Source organism: Myzus persicae, unplaced genomic scaffold (genome assembly GCF_001856785.1).
Source record: "Myzus persicae strain clone G006 unplaced genomic scaffold, MPER_G0061.0, whole genome shotgun sequence".
Classification (NCBI taxonomy): Eukaryota; Metazoa; Arthropoda; class Insecta; order Hemiptera; family Aphididae; genus Myzus; species Myzus persicae.
In genome coordinates, this window is record NW_019104355.1 from 689,242 (window position 1) to 706,185 (window position 16,944).

Consider the following 16,944-nt stretch of genomic DNA (forward strand, 5'->3'; position numbering starts at 1 on the left):
AACCAACAATACGATGTAATAGGTAATTGTTGAATTTTTTGTGTAAAATTAACTATTTAAGTTAGCAAATCCTCATTATTTATATGGATAAACTAATAACAACGAATAACAAACTATAGAGTATATTCTTGATAACAATAATTTTTTCGTTTTTTTTTTTTTTTCTATAATTGTCAATACAATTTAATTGTTGGATCGAAAAACTTGGAAATTTAATAAGAGGCTCCTGATACATTCTTACAATATCGGCTGAAAAATATTGGAAATAAGTATTTAAAGTTCAAATTTTAACAACATATATCAAATTAAAAATGCACAAACTATTTTGTATGTAAATATTTACAAAATGCTTAACTTTTATAATAAAGAATCAACAATTTAAAACAAAATTTGCACACAAGTAGATAATTGTGTAGCCAAAAAATCTAAAAAATATATTAATACAGTTTTTTATAGTTATTTTATGTTCAAATTTTTTTTTTTATCTAGGATATTATAGTGTATTATACAATTTATACTAAAGAAAAAAAAAAGTACAATAAGCCATGTTCAAATTTGGACGAAATTACATGTATTGTTATAAATGACCGAGAATAATTATTTAAGTTGTTTCGTTGTAATCATAGGTAGTAATAATTGAGATTACAACACATATTAAACAACTTAAAATAAACAAAAATCCGTTTAAATACACAAAATGAACGTAATATTTGTAAAAATGAGTTTAAAACATGCAATGAAATAAATTTAACACAAAAAATTGCAAAAAATGCAAAAAAAATGCAGAATACCTAATAATTACACATTCTAAATTGTTATATCACGAAAAAAAATTTAGTTTTTGGTTAGAACGGTATAGCACTTATAAAGACAAAAATACAAAAGTCACTAAAATCCTAGCTCTAGTTATTACATTATTATTCGAAAAAAACGTTTTTTCACAAACAGCCTAAGTACAACAAATTCATTGATATCTATTCAATACCGTAAAAATTTGCCATTATAAAGCTGATGATGTTTCCACATAAAATGAGTACTGGAGTCTGGAGTAGTTGAGTTAGCAACAATATATTTTTCTAGATTTATTTTTTAAAATAAAATCTAAAAAAAATATATTTAAATAGTTCAAAAAATGTGAAACTATTTTGAAAATTGTTTTTTATATGAAAAATAATAAACTAAACGTTTGGTGAAAATCTTAACTACCAACAGATCTTCGTTTTTGTGATCATAAGGGGGGGTTTCAATTTAACACCGTCTTTTTTTTCATTTATGACCAAATCGATTTGGATCTCGATTATAGTAGAAATAATAGCGGAAAATCGAATGGTGAAATTGATTTTTGACTAAAAACGTTCTTTTTCTAGGTGCATATTTAGTTCAAAATGATCCATTTTCAACTAACTTAGAAACACGCTTTTCCTCAAAAATCAGGCTACCTTCAGGCTATTTTTGAGATTTTGACGAATAATGTCATTATTTGAACTCAACTTTAAATGCTTATAAAAAAAAAATGGTTATTTAACATTTCTCAACTGCTATAATAATAACATATGGAAAACCTTCTTTAAAAATTGTACCATGTAGGTGTAATAAATTAACAAAAAAAATAAACATTTTTAGTGATATTTCAAGTAATGACATACAGTTATGAGTTTCTAAATTTGACTTTCCGGTATAAAATTATAGGAAAACTTATGGTGAATCTTATATTACATTTTCAAATTGAATTCCTAACTACCTAAAAGTAATTTGCAAATTGTCGTGTTTTGACAAATTGTGTTAAAATAATAACTTCAGTCGCTCATAAAAATGTATTATGGCTTTATGCTCAGTTTTTTTTTTATAAGTCTCATTAATAACAATAATAACAAGTAAAACAAATAAAAATCGAAAATTCCTTATGCCTATAAATAGCTCCAAAAATTCGAAATATTTTTAAAATGATATTATAAAAAAATCACCTATTGAAAATAGCAACTCCATTTCGCTCAGAATCTAAAACTGAACGAAAGTCAACTTGTTCACCTTATTTGTACATTGGTATATTAGATTATTATACAGGTTGTTCATATCTAAGATGACCAGCATTAGACATGCGGTTGAGTATGTGTGTCCACATCTATTTAATTATTCATTACATAATAATTTAAAATTGAATAACAGTTCATAAAATTATGAAAATAACAGTAAACTTTGAATAGTAGATTATAATGAAATACAGACGAATAATTTGTTTGTAAGTGTTTAAATGTCTAAATATGTTTCAAATATTATTATTTTATTAGATTTTATTAGATATTATTTAATTTCAGGAACAATTCCTGTAATCCAATTTTCGATACAGCATTCATTTGTGCCCTTTTTGATTTTGAAAAGTCCATTCTGTCCCCATTCACTGCCTACAGAGTGGACCAACAACCAATATTCCACGCCATTCTCGACTCCCCATCCAATTAGCTTGGCATGTTGGAATTTTACGAATTTCGCTGCTTTTGATCTTTCGTAAACACCTGTAACAGTCGACAAATCGAATTCGTAAATCACACTAAATTGTATAGTATTTATAGTGTAAAATATATGACTGCTCGTTTCTACGAACTAACCACTTTTGTACAAAAAGAAGTCATCGTACAAGTCGAAATAAGCTACTACTGGACCGTAAGCCTGCACTTCCTTTTGCACATAAACAGGTGTCCTCCGTCCTTTGATTACATACCAATTTTTAACTGCAATCGTAAATACAATTTGTGAGAATCAAATGGTATAAACAATACATTTACGTCTACCCCGTCAACGTGATATCATTAGCTACAGTAATCTCACCTTTCACGTGATCACTGATGTAGTCGATCGATTTGTTACCGTAACATTGCCTGATGCACGCATGTCTGTTATGATATGTCGGGAGCTCACAAATTGGCGGAACTTGAAAAGGTTGACATCCCTGAGCAATGGCATGACAATAACGGTTATTGAGTTATAATAGAAGTTCCCAGTCGGTAATAAGAATTACGTACGTCGTCAGAGTTGTACTTGCCGCCGGACACCACGCCGTGTGATTTGAGGTATTCCCAAGTTTCAAACGAATGAACGTGTTTATGGTGATAATCCTGCCCGCTGCAGGAAATTAGCTCTTCGGCCGATAGGAGTTGATTTTTGACTCCCTTCGTCTCTATGCACATTCTGTCTGCTAATGTCCCGGTTGCGGCAAACGCCTGTTGCGGATCAATCATCAGTATAATGATCATTAGTTATTGTTTTTAAAATGCATTATTTACTAAATCGATCGGCGAGTTTCCTTTATTGTGCACTTCGCCAATCGTTTTGCACTGGGGCCAGTAAATTCTTGCGTCAAATACCTTCAAAATTTTGTCATCTGATACGTACTTGGGATCGCTGGTTTTAAATCTTATGTTGCCCAACAAAATTGAATGTTGTTTTTCCAGTGTTTCATTGATAACTTTTTTATCGTCCTGTAATCACATTGTTATAATTCGATGAAGTGGGTAACTTAAAGGATGTAATTAAAACGAAAATCAATGGTGACGAGTGGTCTAAGAAACATCGCTTATAATCTAATATATTTGAATATTTTATTTTTAAATTTAAAATACAGTATATTTAATAATTATTTAAAAACTAAATGCCTAGGTACCTACCAACCGTTTTCGGACATTTCGGCGTGGACATTTCGGCGTGGCCATCTCGGCGTGGAGCCGTTTCGGCGTGGGTCTATTTCGGCGTAGTCCTTTTTTCATTTAATTATTTTTCGTCGGCTTAATCTACAAATGGCCGTTGACCACCCGACACTGTGGGCATTTATATCATGTTTAAGGAGAATACAAAGTGGCCGAGACACCTTATTTTGCCAATTAGAAACAGGCAAAAGTCCACCAAAAAAGAAAAAAAAATACATTGACGTCGATAAACGTATTTTAAAATTAGTCAGCGATTATGATAATCGTAATATTATGAGTTTTTTAAGAGGAATAGCACATAATTTAAGTATGATGACCTGAATATTTTTATTTGTAATTTTAATAGCATTCTCCTTATTTTAATTAAATTTGTATTATTTATTTATTTTTTATTATTTATTATTATTTATTTATTTATTATATTTATATTTTATAGTGACCTACCTAATTTCTTAAAATGGCCCTACGCCGAAATGGCCACGCCGAAATGTCCTAGACCGCCTACCAACCTATTTACCATGCAAAATATAATATCTATTATCAAATTTCAAGTATCATGAAAGTGCATTCTAATAAATACATTTATGAGTTCAATCTATTCACTTATCAAATTAAAATTTGCATTTATCTTCAAGCAGATACTTATAATAATATTATCAATATGCATTACGTTGGTAATTAATATTAATTATGTAGATAAATTTATGACCTATAAAAAGAAGAACAATTATGTATTTAACATAAATGTTTTCTAATTTATTTATTTAGGCTATTTGTATAACCAATACTTACAACATTTATGGGAATTAAGAATTTACAAAAGGTCACTAATATTCTTAAAAGGAAGTCAGCGCACTGTTTTTTCTCTTTCTTTGGCCTATGCGCAACATAGACAAAACACATTTACAAACAATCTTTTTTTTATGCTTTTGAGTAACCTTTAAGTAAAATCACCCATTACAAAAATTGTAGAAAATACTACTATCGAGGTTATGACATTTCGATTTGTTTGTCTATATATAGCTTCCAAACAATTTAAACACAATTTAATTTTTTTTTTTTTGTGAAACATCTAATGCGGTTGTTGAGTCCGACTGTTGGCGTGGTTCTGGACGCACCCATTATTATCTGCAACTCTCTGATAGCTCCAGTGTTGTAAAATTGTATAACTGTTTTCTATTGTTGGAGTATACATTTCCTATCCATGTTTTCATTTAAGAAAATAATACACAATTTTTCTCAAAGAAAATCAGAATATTTCGTTTTTGTATACGCCATGTTTATTTCCTTTAAGAAACCACACTTTCATCCAAATTTTCTATACAAAATAGTTTTGATGTCACTGCTCACCTTTTAAAACTAATATAGCCGGATTAAGCTCAACTTTTATACCAACATGATTACCGGTTTTAACCATAGTTACCAGACCCTCAGACACCACGACACACGACGTAACTGTGAAGTGAATTCACACTACACTGTGCCGTGTGTTGTTTTTAATCAGCTTGTGCCCTCGTCCCATGCGTCTTAGACATTTATACAAAAAAGCAATACCAATGTTCAATCATACCAAAATGACAAAATCTTTATCAGTTATAAGCATTTTTTACCTGTATGATAACATTTTATCATTTTTATTTTAAATGTCGAATACAAAGTCCGATAAAATTCAAAATATAAAATCGATATGTACAATCCTCAAAAATATTTTTATGATAATTTTTATGGTAAAAATTTTATTGAAGGATTACTCAAAATGTGTAAAAAAAACGATGTTATTTGAATACTGAGATACTCTTTAGCTTTATCGGCTGTGTCGAGGATTCAATAATATACATGAAATTCTAAATTTGAAGTACCTATTCCACATGAAATTATTTCAATAAAATGATGAAAAATAATTTTTTTTCTTTTGGTAGATGATAAGAAGTAGTATACCTATCTATTACACACATACAATATTAACAATGAATTGGTAACTTATCAGTTATCAACTACAGTTTATGAATTACTTGGTATATATGATATATTAATGGTTTTAAATTAAGTTTGTAACTGTTCAAGTATAACACTTTTGTATTATGGAGTTTTAATTTATTGTATTTTAATTTATAACTGAATATATGAATGGTTTATGTACTATTGTTACAAATTAATTTACTTAATTCCTAAAAATTAGAACATACTTTCAAGAAATATAATGAGACAAACAAATTAAAAAGTTTTTTCTACAAAACACAGAAAAGAGGTAACGACTTCATATTAGTTTTGCAAAATCAAAATTAAACCTCCTACTGGGAGTATGTTTATTATTCGCCATGTTATACTTATAAATGCATGAAAAATCAGATTGCTTAGAGCCACTTGAAGTAATTTGGTTGGCTTTTTATAAAATAGACTTTTTAAATATTGATCTAATGTTTTTCATCTATTTGTAGTCCTACAATATTAGATGACTGATTTTCTGCCTAAAAATATCTAAGGAATTACTATTGAATTTCGACATTTTTTTTTTCAAAAAACAAAGCTCAATGCTCAATAAATACTTTGAAAAAAAAAAATCAAAAAAAAAAAGTACATTATGTTGTAGTTTATAAATAATAAAACGGTCTATTTTTATATCAATAGGTTGAATATTTAAAACAAGTTTTCTCATAAGTAATTCACACATAATTATTCATTTATTTGTTTGTACATAAGTATAACACTGGCATGTTATAGTAAAAAAAAATATAGACCAACTACCTGTTTGCATTTATTTAAACTCAATGTATTTTTATTATAATTAGGTAATCAAAATATTATGCTTCTAATTATATATTCTTAATAAACCAGATAAAAACTAAAATATAATATTACTCGTGAGTCGTGGGCCATTATAAGGTATAATGATAATTATCACCGATTGTTAATAATTAGTATTTATCATACTTGTTAATTTATTATTTAAAACAAATATTTTAAAATATTTTATTACAACTTACCTCCAATTTGTTAGTCGCGAATGTGGTTGTTTCGTCAGTTATGTTATTGGCTGATGAAGATGTTGCTTGTGTTGTTGTAGAATAATTATATGCTTTTTTCTGTAATGCATTTATTCTTTCAAAATTTTTGTTAGCTTTCAATTTTGTCTGCTCTGATAAGTGAGAACTTAGAAACAATATGGAAGTTAAAAATATAATCTTAGCCATGATGTTAATTACAACAGTATAGATTATAGAGATAACTACACATCAGCTAGTTGTAATTAAAATAAATGTGATCTGTTCTTACCTTATATACCTATCATATTATGCCCAACATCTCAAAGTAGAACTGTTCAGTTATTTCAATTGATCATTTTAGTATACAAGAACGTTAAACTTATAATAGCCAATAAAAAAAATAATTTACGACCGTTTTATGAGCATTTTATATGTATACACAAAAATATACACCTGTTAGTCGTAAAATAAAAGACAAGATGTAGTTAATGATATATCCAATTCGATAATGTGTTCGAAATAGTGGCTTATGTCATAGTTATAAAGATGTTTATTGTTTCGTTTATTTAGCATTTTATTTGGACCTAACCATGTCAGGAGTATGTAAATAAATAAGTACTCAATTATGGTTCATATGAAATCATAATACGAATTGGGGTACAATAATAGCACACAGTGGGCGAGGGAGGGTGACTAAATGATAGACGGGTTTTATCATCATAATATGACACATGGGGTCAAATACGACAAGGATTGTTAATATACCGTGTCCGAGAAAACTGGGTACAGTACTCAGTTACCTACATTTTGGTAATTAAATTACCCGTATTACTCAGTACCATATACACGTCTCATAATTTTGACGGCGGGAGGTTGATGATTGAATAGTCTACTTTCATGTCCTGCAAACAGAATTCAACAATATGCATTGGGTCCTGAGTGATATGCGTAATTCAATAACACGGTATATCCTGTTTTTGCGGACACAAGGTATAGGTACCAAATATTATAACAATAACGTAGAATTACTAGAAATAGAAAATAGACTAAAATAGAAACTACAAGGTAGATTATCTAAAATAAATTTTCGAGAAGATAACACGCTGACCCAGCATCCGCGGAAACGATATTAGTATCGAGACAGCCAGGATAAAAAAAGGGTAGACACAATATATTCGGATGTGATTTGACCAGGCAAGTCCAAAGACCTGTACGACAGTCAGTGTTTTGATTTTATTATGCAACTACAGAGTTATTATCATTGAGGAAAAATACGTTCGTCATACGTACCGACAATGTTATCACCTTTTTTTTTTTATTTGAAATAAGCCTCAGCAACTATGGCCATTGACAACAAAGTGTTTAAATTGTTTACATGTTACATATTAAATATTATTTATTAGGTTGGATTTAAAAATAAATGTTATAACTTGTCCTATGTTGTCCTATGTTGTCCGTTTCGTACGAAAGGCATTCTGTAAAAATGTGTTTAATTGAGAGGAGAGCACCGCAGCTGGCACATAGGGGTGGGTCTTCCAATTATCACCTTTTATAATGTACTCGGAAGGGAAGAACACGATTCCTTATCAGCGACCGAATCGTGCACATTTTAAGGCGCACTTCACGACAACGTTCGTTTTGTACCCAAGCTTTTAGCGCAATCTGATTAAGGAGTTGGTCGTCAGTGGGCTAAGGTTAATTTGGCGCCTCTTCGAATGATAGGAGATGGGGGGGGGGGGAGTATTTTGTGGCAACCCCAATTTAACATAGGCCGATTGGCTCCTTAGGCTGTAGCCTACTCAGCCTATTGGTTATCAGGCCCTGAGTGCAATGTTGCCAGATTTCCATGAGGTCATATAGGTATTTGATTATTCGACTTAGTTATAACGTTTCACATATACGTGTCACTTTGTTCGCGGCTTGAATTCAACCCGAGTCTTTAAAAATCCATCTCGCAGAAGGTATCGGGTCGACGGCTGTCAATATGTCGTCTAAGGCAATTTGAGGGTCAACAAACTCATTTTTATATTGAATACGTTTTTGGCTTTATAAAGTCTGAGTTGGGTTTCGTGCATTATGTCGATCTGACTGGTTAGTAGCACATTTTACGTTCAATTAATAAATGGGAGGTTACAATATACCACATACCTAGTACATATTTTATGTAATATGAGTAAAGCATTATGATAATACAATTTTGCAACAATATATATATTATTTGTTAGCCCTGTTTGATAGTAAATACAACGAGCACTGGGGAAATTAATAATTTAAAATTTAAATAATAGGATAAAAATATATTGTTTTTCGTGTTTGTATTAGTAGTTAGAACCTTGTATCTATCAATAAAATAACATTTTTTGGCACACGTAATGCATTAAAAGGTATCGTATAATTGTGTCAGTAGTATCTTAATGTGAATAAAAGTTACTCAATAGTCAATGGTGTTTGTATAATAAGATTCAAAACATAATCAGTTTTCAAATATATTTATATTTACATTGGTATTAATGATCAGTACCTACTCGACTTATTGTATACTTAATTTTGTGTCATCGGGTATTTAACTTTAATGTTATTCTTTATTAATATATCCATGCTAATTAATGTCATGCTGTCTTAATTATTTGGATCCCTAGTATATGAAATATCTTAATATTATTTATCTACTGTGGTTTGTTATCCAGTCAATTATTATTGAACGCAACAAAAGCTTATCATAATTTCAAGAGTTTTCGAAGCGAAAAACATGGTTTGAATTAATAATCTTTATTTCTGTTAATGCCATTGGTCATTATTTAATTTGTGTGGAGACAACTTATAAAAAGATAAAGTTTATCCACGTCTAATTCAAAATAATTACTCAATTTAGATTCTGAACGAAGCGATGAATGTATTGATTTTACAATGATCTGTGTTTTTATATTTATTTATTTATTTGTTTGTGTCTGTCATCATGGTTTTTTGCAGTGAAAGTTATTCGACTTTCTTCAACAGCAACTTTTCTGGTAGGAAAGTGAACCTAGTTGATGCTTCGGGAGGTCAACATTTATTATTCCCAAAAGTTTTCAAAAGCATCAGGAAAAACAAACAAAAATTTAAGGAAAAACAGAAATTTTTCTCAAAATCATTTTTCAAAAAAATAGATTTTGGTTTTTAGCGTAACTCTAACAAAAATTAACGTAGTCTATGAAATATTCACTAAATATTTGTGTATGCATTTTCTTTACACCATACAATTTTCAAAATATTTTTATTTGTGTTGAACTATTTATAGGTATATTACATTTTCGACTGTTATTTGTTTTTTTAAACTCAATTCAATAAAAACATTTTCGCTCTTTCAAAAAACTTGAAAATGTAATAAAAGGTTCCTCTTAAGTTGTTGTTAATGGAAATTTAAAAAAAGTTGAGCGTAAATAAACAATAATTTTTTATGAGCGTTTAATCATAGAATTTTGACAAATTTTTTAAAAATCACGAAAATTAGCAAATTATATTTAGTTAGAAATTCATAAAAACTTTTTTATAGAAATCTAAGAATTAAAAATTTGATACAAAATTTCTTACAAGTTTGTCTATCTTTGTCAAAAAAATTAAATTAAATTTCTACTGAAAAACCAAATTAAATTTTTATGAGCGTTCGAAGTTGACATTTTTACAACATTGGATATTCACTCGATTTCTCTTGTAGCGATTTTCTTATTTTGTTGTAATTCAAAAACGAATGTTCTAAATGTTTATATCATCAATTCATATACTTGATAAAATTTTCAAAATATTTTGACTCATTTTAAGCTGTTGGAGGACATTTTAAATAAAAAATGTTAACATTTTTTTTCTATAAATGTCAATTAAATTTTATTGGTTGGATCAAAAAACATGAAAATTTAATAGAAGACTCTTGATAACTTGTTAGAGTAGCATTTGAAAAATATTAAAAATACGTAGGCGCAATTTTTTTTATAAGCATTTAAAGTTCAAATGTTGACGATATTTATCAAATTGAAAATTGAAAATAATTTTGTTGTTAAAAATGTGTCACATTTTCAATTTTTATAGCTAAGGATTGAAAACTACAATTTTAATGTGCGATGTCCTGGGCGTTATTAATTAAATTACAAGTTACCTCTAACGTCAAAGGTAGTTGGCGCTGGCAAGACGTTTAAAATGGTAATGATCCCTGTAGCAAAGGCTGTGAGATTCCTGGAAGCTTTGGAGAACTTTATTTGGTGGAACACTTTTATTATATCTTGAGAACAATCACTGTGAAAAGCTGGCTCTGTCCTAGCTGGTCTAATATTTCTGTGATATTAGGTAATGGGGGGAAATCATTTAACGTTATATTATAAGGTGCCCGGAAATCTACAACCATTCGTAATTTTTCTTAAGTCACCTTTTTTTATCAATTAATAACAGCGGTGCGTTACACGGACTCATTGGTTTTTCAATAATACAGTCCAGTTCCACTTCCGGTATCTGCCTTCAATTTCCAAAAAATCAGTTCCGAAAACTTTTTTATTTATTAATTATTTATTTGTTACCTATTTTCAAGTATATTGTTACCTTTTGTCAGCAACCGTTGGCATAATTTTTTCGTTTATGTCTTTTAAATGAATCTTAGCTTTTTCGGTATGTTGACTTTTACTCTATTAATTTTTATTAAATTTGAGTAAACAATTGGTGAAATGTAGGTGCACAAACACAATACACATCTACAAAGTTCAATTGAAATATTAAAACAATTAATAAATCAAACATTTAGTATTCTCTTCGAATACATTGTCGGTACATAAAAAACAGTAAACACGAGAGCAGTGACGGTCATTGGGTGAAATGTAAATAACAATCGATCACCATTATTTATTTATGATCACTTCTACTGTTGTTGACATAACTCACAAGTTCACTAACAATTTAACTTGCTAAGACTAAAAAACTATTCGTTTATAGTTCTGAAAAAGCAAATCATCATAGTACGTACACAAACAGTGTTGAGACTTATCTAGATAATTATTCAGTTATATTTTATCATATCGAGATAAATAGTTGCGTTTTATCTAAATAATTAACTTAGATAAAATATTCACCCATCTAGATCAACTTGTCTCTATGCAAAAAATGAAAAACCCATTTTTTTGTCAATTAATTTTTTTGATAATCAATACTTTAAATTTGAATTGTCAAGAGATCTCAGTAAAAAAATTGTATGTTCATAATAATATTATTATTTATTGGGTATCATTAATTATTGATCTTTACGTCAGGGGCCCGGACCTGGTGTTCAAATATACAAATACATTTCATTGTTATGTTGTGTTGGTTAGGTACTCGTCAACTGTAAATTAATGGGAAAATGATTATAAGTTATTTTTATGAACAGTAAGCTACTTAACCAGAGTGGTATACCGCCTATTTAATTATGTTTTCTTAGTTCCAACGATCCTATGCAATGTACATAGTATAAATTATATTAGATGTATTTTACCTAATTACATTAACTGTATGTATCTACTAAAAAAAATGTAAATAAATACTAAAACTGTTCATAATAATTGTAGTGTAAAACAGTTTTTTCTTGATATTTATACTTAATTTTGAAAATATTTTTTCAGTTATGCATTAGTTATTGATTAATAATAATGTCTACTGCTAACATTAATTTAAACGTATAGCCGGTTTTCTATAATATTGAAGCACTAAGTAGTCCCAAGGTGTACTCTCAAAAGTTAGACTTTAAATTAGGCGTTAAAAAAATGATCTGTTTTATATCTGGATAAAAATGTATTTATCTTTAATCTTTATGGAGATAGATTTGAATTTAGTTATCTTCATCTTTATCTGGATAAAAAAGTACTTATCTAATCCAAACATTGTATACAAAACAAAATTGTCAAAGGATTTATGAAGACCAATTATTGAGTTAATAAACAGAAATTTAAACTATTGACTAATAATAGTATAAGCCGATGAACGACATGTTATTAAATTATAATAAAAAAAAAATACGTTGTGTCAGAGATTATGGTCAATAACGACAGCTTAATCATATTACGAACTACTCTTTTTTCTGTGTGACGACGAAGGTATGTTCCTTATGTATTCACTTTTTAGGTTAACGAGGTACAATAGAGTTAATGATATTACAATGCATGATGTACTAGCACCCCTACAAAATATGACTCGAGGACGCTGGTGAATTTGATTATTAGGTGCCATAATCAACCTCCAATAGACCCCTCCACCCCCTCCACACACACTCAAAGTCGACCATATAAAATAGTCGCGTGCATGAATACCATATTTAATGGTGTCCTCGAGTTCGCGTTAACACACTTAAAGTGTATAGTCGAATAAATTTTCGGTTTTTCTTCAGACCGCCACAGCACGTAGGTTACGTTATAAATTCCACAAAAGAAATTAATCAAGTAAATAATAAATTAGTGAAATTCATGCTTTTTTTTGCTTCTCCTTTTATTAAATTTCATCAACTTCTGTAAGTCAGTATGTAGACAATAAAATTATACAATTTATTTGTTCTGTGCCTTTTGGCTTGTACCTATAATAGTAGTACACATTAACATTATGCACATTGTGTACAACATAAAATACACAAATAACTGTCATACATAATTTTTTTTATAGGCTATTATAAGTTTAAACTTTTAGTATGATAAAATTCTTAATTAATATAATCGAACAGCTCTACATTGGGATGGGGGCATAAAATAATAGGTATATAAGGTGAGAACAGATCACATTTATTTTAATTACAACTTGCTGTTGTGCAATTGTTTCTATAATCTATACTGTTGTTCAATTTGATATTTTGTGCGTTTAATAATTATTAACATCATGACTAAGATTATATTTTTGATTTCCATAATGTTTCTAAGTTTTTACTTATCAGAGCAGATAAAATTGAAAGATAACAATAAACTTGTTTACATAATAAAAAAGGTAAAGTGACCAGCACTCGAGGTAAGTAATTATAAGACATTTGTAAATATTTGTATACACAATAATGCATAATGTTATACCCTCATGTCTTGTCTCCGTCTTGCAAGTGCATAACATAAACAAATTTTAAGCCTAGCAGATCACGTTTAGCTAGGTTAGCTTAAAAATTAGAGTGGATGAGTCTTATTAAAATTAAAGATAAGTTTATTACAGACGGCTTCTCATGGGTTTTGTTTTATATTTTAATATTAAAAAGAGTTATGAGTATTTAAAGTTACACAAACAATTTACAATTTTAAATACTCATAACTCATTTTAAAATTAAAATATAATAAAAAAGCCATGAGAAGCCCTCCGTAATTATCTTAGCTTCAATAATACTCATTCTAATTATAGATTTTACATTTTAATATTTTGTTTTGAAGATGATTTGATGATGAATCAGATGATGTTCTCAATGGATTGAAGGTGATTGTTTAGTATTTCAGCTAGTGATTCGTGCAGGTTTTAGCTTGTACAGATATTGTGATATGTACGGAATTTAGTGAAAAACTGTGGGAGATTAGCGTGTGTCCGAATCTGAGACTCATTTAATTTTTATTCAGTTAATTTATCAAGGGTATATACTTTTACAGGCAAAATATTTTAAATAAATAATTAAAATTACCTATATTATGTAGGTAAATTATTACCTACAAAAAGACATTCAGTACAAATAAATACTGACTAGTAGTTAGTCTATCTTTTGTTTATTATTACATGCTCGTGTTGAAATAAAGTATAAAACATTTTTTTTAACAGTTGGGTATTGTGTGTACCTAAATGTCCCAAAAAATAAATTTTATTGAATAGCAATAATACTGACGATGAATAATACAATTATATTTTCTATCCGACACTATTCAAGTACTATCGTGTTTTTGAACTAACTATATATTGTGCAGCAAGATTGGGCTTTTACCAGTTTGGTATTAAAAAATCAACGTTTAAGAGCTTCATACTTCCTCCAAAAGAATGCAAGGATTGGACATAAAAATAAGAAAAGAACTATATATTATATTTTTAGAGAATTAGGCACAGAAAACTTATATATGGAGTAAAATATTACACTTTTAAAGAAGTTAATAGTTGTTAAACATATGACTTTGTACTTAAAATGTATAAAAAAAAATGTTCATTTATTATTTAGACCTTATGGTCACCGTATGAATACTTATGAGAAAACTTGTACTAAATATTAAAGCCGAAGCTATAATTCAATATTTTTTTTAGTTTTTCGTTATTTTGATATATTGTGTCCAAATATTGTTTTTCTTTCTTTCTTTATTAATAATAACACTTTCCTGGGCTTTGTAGGTTATTCGCATTTACAGATATTTACAGAATTGGTAATTTTTGACAATTTTAATATGATCATAATCAATGATATAAAAATAGTAATGATACTTGACATTGATTTGACAGTATGCATAAACTGAAAATGGGTAAACATAATATAACAAAAATAGATATTATGTAATAGTAAAAATAATTAAGCATACCTATAATTTAATAATATTGTAATAAATGCCTAATAAGTTATTGTATGCAGCCTGAAATCCCGGTATATTTTGACGCAAGAAATCGTTGGCCACACTGCAAAACGATTGGCGAAATCCACAACCAAGTAACCGACCACTACATGGATACGGTAAATATATGAATTTATCAGAGGGAAACTCTGTATTAAAATTGAAACAAATGCATTTAATAAAACAAGAAATAACAATAATACTGATAATTGATCCGAAACAGGCATATGCAGCAACAGCTCTCCTCGCAGACAGAATGTGCATAGCGACCAATGGAAGTTTTAATCAACTCCTATCCATCGAAGAAGTAGTTTCTTGCAGTGGTGAAAATTTTTATAAATTTGTTCGTGAACACAGAGCTTATGAATTTTTCAAACGTCACGGCGTGGTCTCGGGTGGAAAATACAACACTAACGTTGTAATTTTTTAAAATCGATTAGATTCTTATATTACATATAAAACAATAATCGTTATTGTTATTGCATTACCGCAGGGATGTCAACCCCTCAGAGTTCCACCAGTTTTTGAGCTACCAAAAAATCATGGCCAACATAAATGCATGAAACAATGTTACGGTAACAAATCGATCGACTACGACCATGATCATGTGAAAAGTAAGTCAACTGTAGCTTATGATACGCATTGATATTGTGTTGACGAAATTGATATTTATTTATTTCTATAATGACTGATTTTTAAAAGTTTATTTGTGATTGCAGTAAAGAAATGGTATTACATAACTGGAAAGGATAAAGGTATATCTATTCAAAAGGAAATTCTAGCGCACGGTCCAGTAGTAGTTTCTTTCTTGATGTACGATGACTTTTTTTTGTACAAAAGGGGTTAGTTTATTGAATTTGTTAGTTGACCAACAAATATTATGGAATTTAGTGTAATTTTTTTGACTTTTGCAGGTGTTTACGCAAAAACTCCCAAAGCAAAAATTGTAAGAGGGACTTATGTTAAGATAATTGGATGGGGAGTCGAGAATGGTGTAGACTATTGGTTGGTGGTCAGCAATTTCGGCTATGAATTTGGAGAAAATGGACTCTTTAAAGTCAAAAGGGGCACAAATGAATGCCGTATCGAAGTGTGGATCACAGGAGTGGTTCCTGATGTTTAATAATATGTTCTAATAAAATAATAATATTTGAAACTTATTTCAACATTCAAATACTTACAAACTATCATTAAATTGTAGTGGTGCTTAAACATTTTAATTTACTGTGTAATTAATAGTTAAATAAATTATGTTAATATTACGATTAACTTTTCTTTTTTCAATATCTTGCCTTAATTTTATTAAGCACGTTGAGAAAAGTTGAAACACATAAAAAAAATTGGAATGTTTTTGCAGTTTCGCTATTAAATAGCTATAAAGTGGTCGTACTTAAAATTGATTACAAATTATATTTTTCAGTGATTGTAATATTCATGACAATTTTTTTTTTTAGATAAATGAATCTAAATTGAATTACAAAATTTGAAATTCACAAAGTTAAATTAAAAAATATAATTGCATGGTGAATGAAATATACTTACAAATTTATCCATTATTATAATAAATTATAATACAATAAATATATATAATTAATAATAATATATAATTAAGGGTAACGATCAAGATTATTCTTAAAATAATTGAAATTGATGAAGGAACTATATAACTATAATCTATAGCCTATAACCTATGAGTGACTAAACCGAATTTAGTTATAATATCAAAAA

The 16,944-nt window shown here is 28.7% G+C and overlaps 2 protein-coding genes across 2 annotated transcripts; one reads left to right on the plus strand and one right to left on the minus strand.

The window, feature by feature from the left end:
• Window positions 1–2,301: 2,301 nt before the first annotated feature.
• LOC111041463 (cathepsin B-like cysteine proteinase 4) lies at window positions 2,302–6,892 on the minus strand. Its single transcript, XM_022325741.1, has 6 exons — window positions 6,686–6,892; window positions 3,282–3,476; window positions 3,021–3,218; window positions 2,827–2,947; window positions 2,607–2,729; window positions 2,302–2,513 (listed from the first exon to the last, which is right to left on the minus strand). Exons 1-6 carry the CDS (start codon window positions 6,890–6,892, stop codon window positions 2,302–2,304), a joined length of 1,056 nt encoding a protein of 351 aa, XP_022181433.1.
• A 6,648-nt stretch (window positions 6,893–13,540) lies between these two features.
• On the plus strand, window positions 13,541–16,408 carry LOC111041464 (cathepsin B-like cysteine proteinase 4). The gene is made up of 6 exons (XM_022325742.1): window positions 13,541–13,645; window positions 15,237–15,311; window positions 15,440–15,634; window positions 15,710–15,830; window positions 15,936–16,058; window positions 16,131–16,408. The coding sequence occupies exons 1-6, from the start codon at window positions 13,541–13,543 to the stop codon at window positions 16,337–16,339; spliced, it is 828 nt and encodes a 275-aa protein (XP_022181434.1). The 3' UTR covers window positions 16,340–16,408.
• The last annotated feature ends 536 nt before the right edge of the window (window positions 16,409–16,944 follow it).

What these genes read in the sequence shown, in the direction of transcription:
- LOC111041463 (XM_022325741.1), bottom strand. Translation starts at nt 6,892, where the DNA reads ATGGCTAAGATTATATTTTTAACTTCCATATTGTTTCTAAGTTCTCAC. An exon ending in GCAAGTACAACTCTGACGAC is followed by an intron (nt 2,948 to 3,020) that starts GTACGTAATTCT and finishes GCCATTGCTCAG; the next exon opens with GGATGTCAACCTTTTCAAGT. An exon ending in CTTCTTTTTGTACAAAAGTG is followed by an intron (nt 2,514 to 2,606) that starts GTTAGTTCGTAG and finishes CGACTGTTACAG; the next exon opens with GTGTTTACGAAAGATCAAAA.
- LOC111041464 (XM_022325742.1), top strand. Translation starts at nt 13,541, where the DNA reads ATGACTAAGATTATATTTTTGATTTCCATAATGTTTCTAAGTTTTTAC. An exon ending in TTGTTTACATAATAAAAAAG is followed by an intron (nt 13,646 to 15,236) that starts GTAAAGTGACCA and finishes TATTGTATGCAG; the next exon opens with CCTGAAATCCCGGTATATTT. An exon ending in GAAAATACAACACTAACGTT is followed by an intron (nt 15,635 to 15,709) that starts GTAATTTTTTAA and finishes GCATTACCGCAG; the next exon opens with GGATGTCAACCCCTCAGAGT.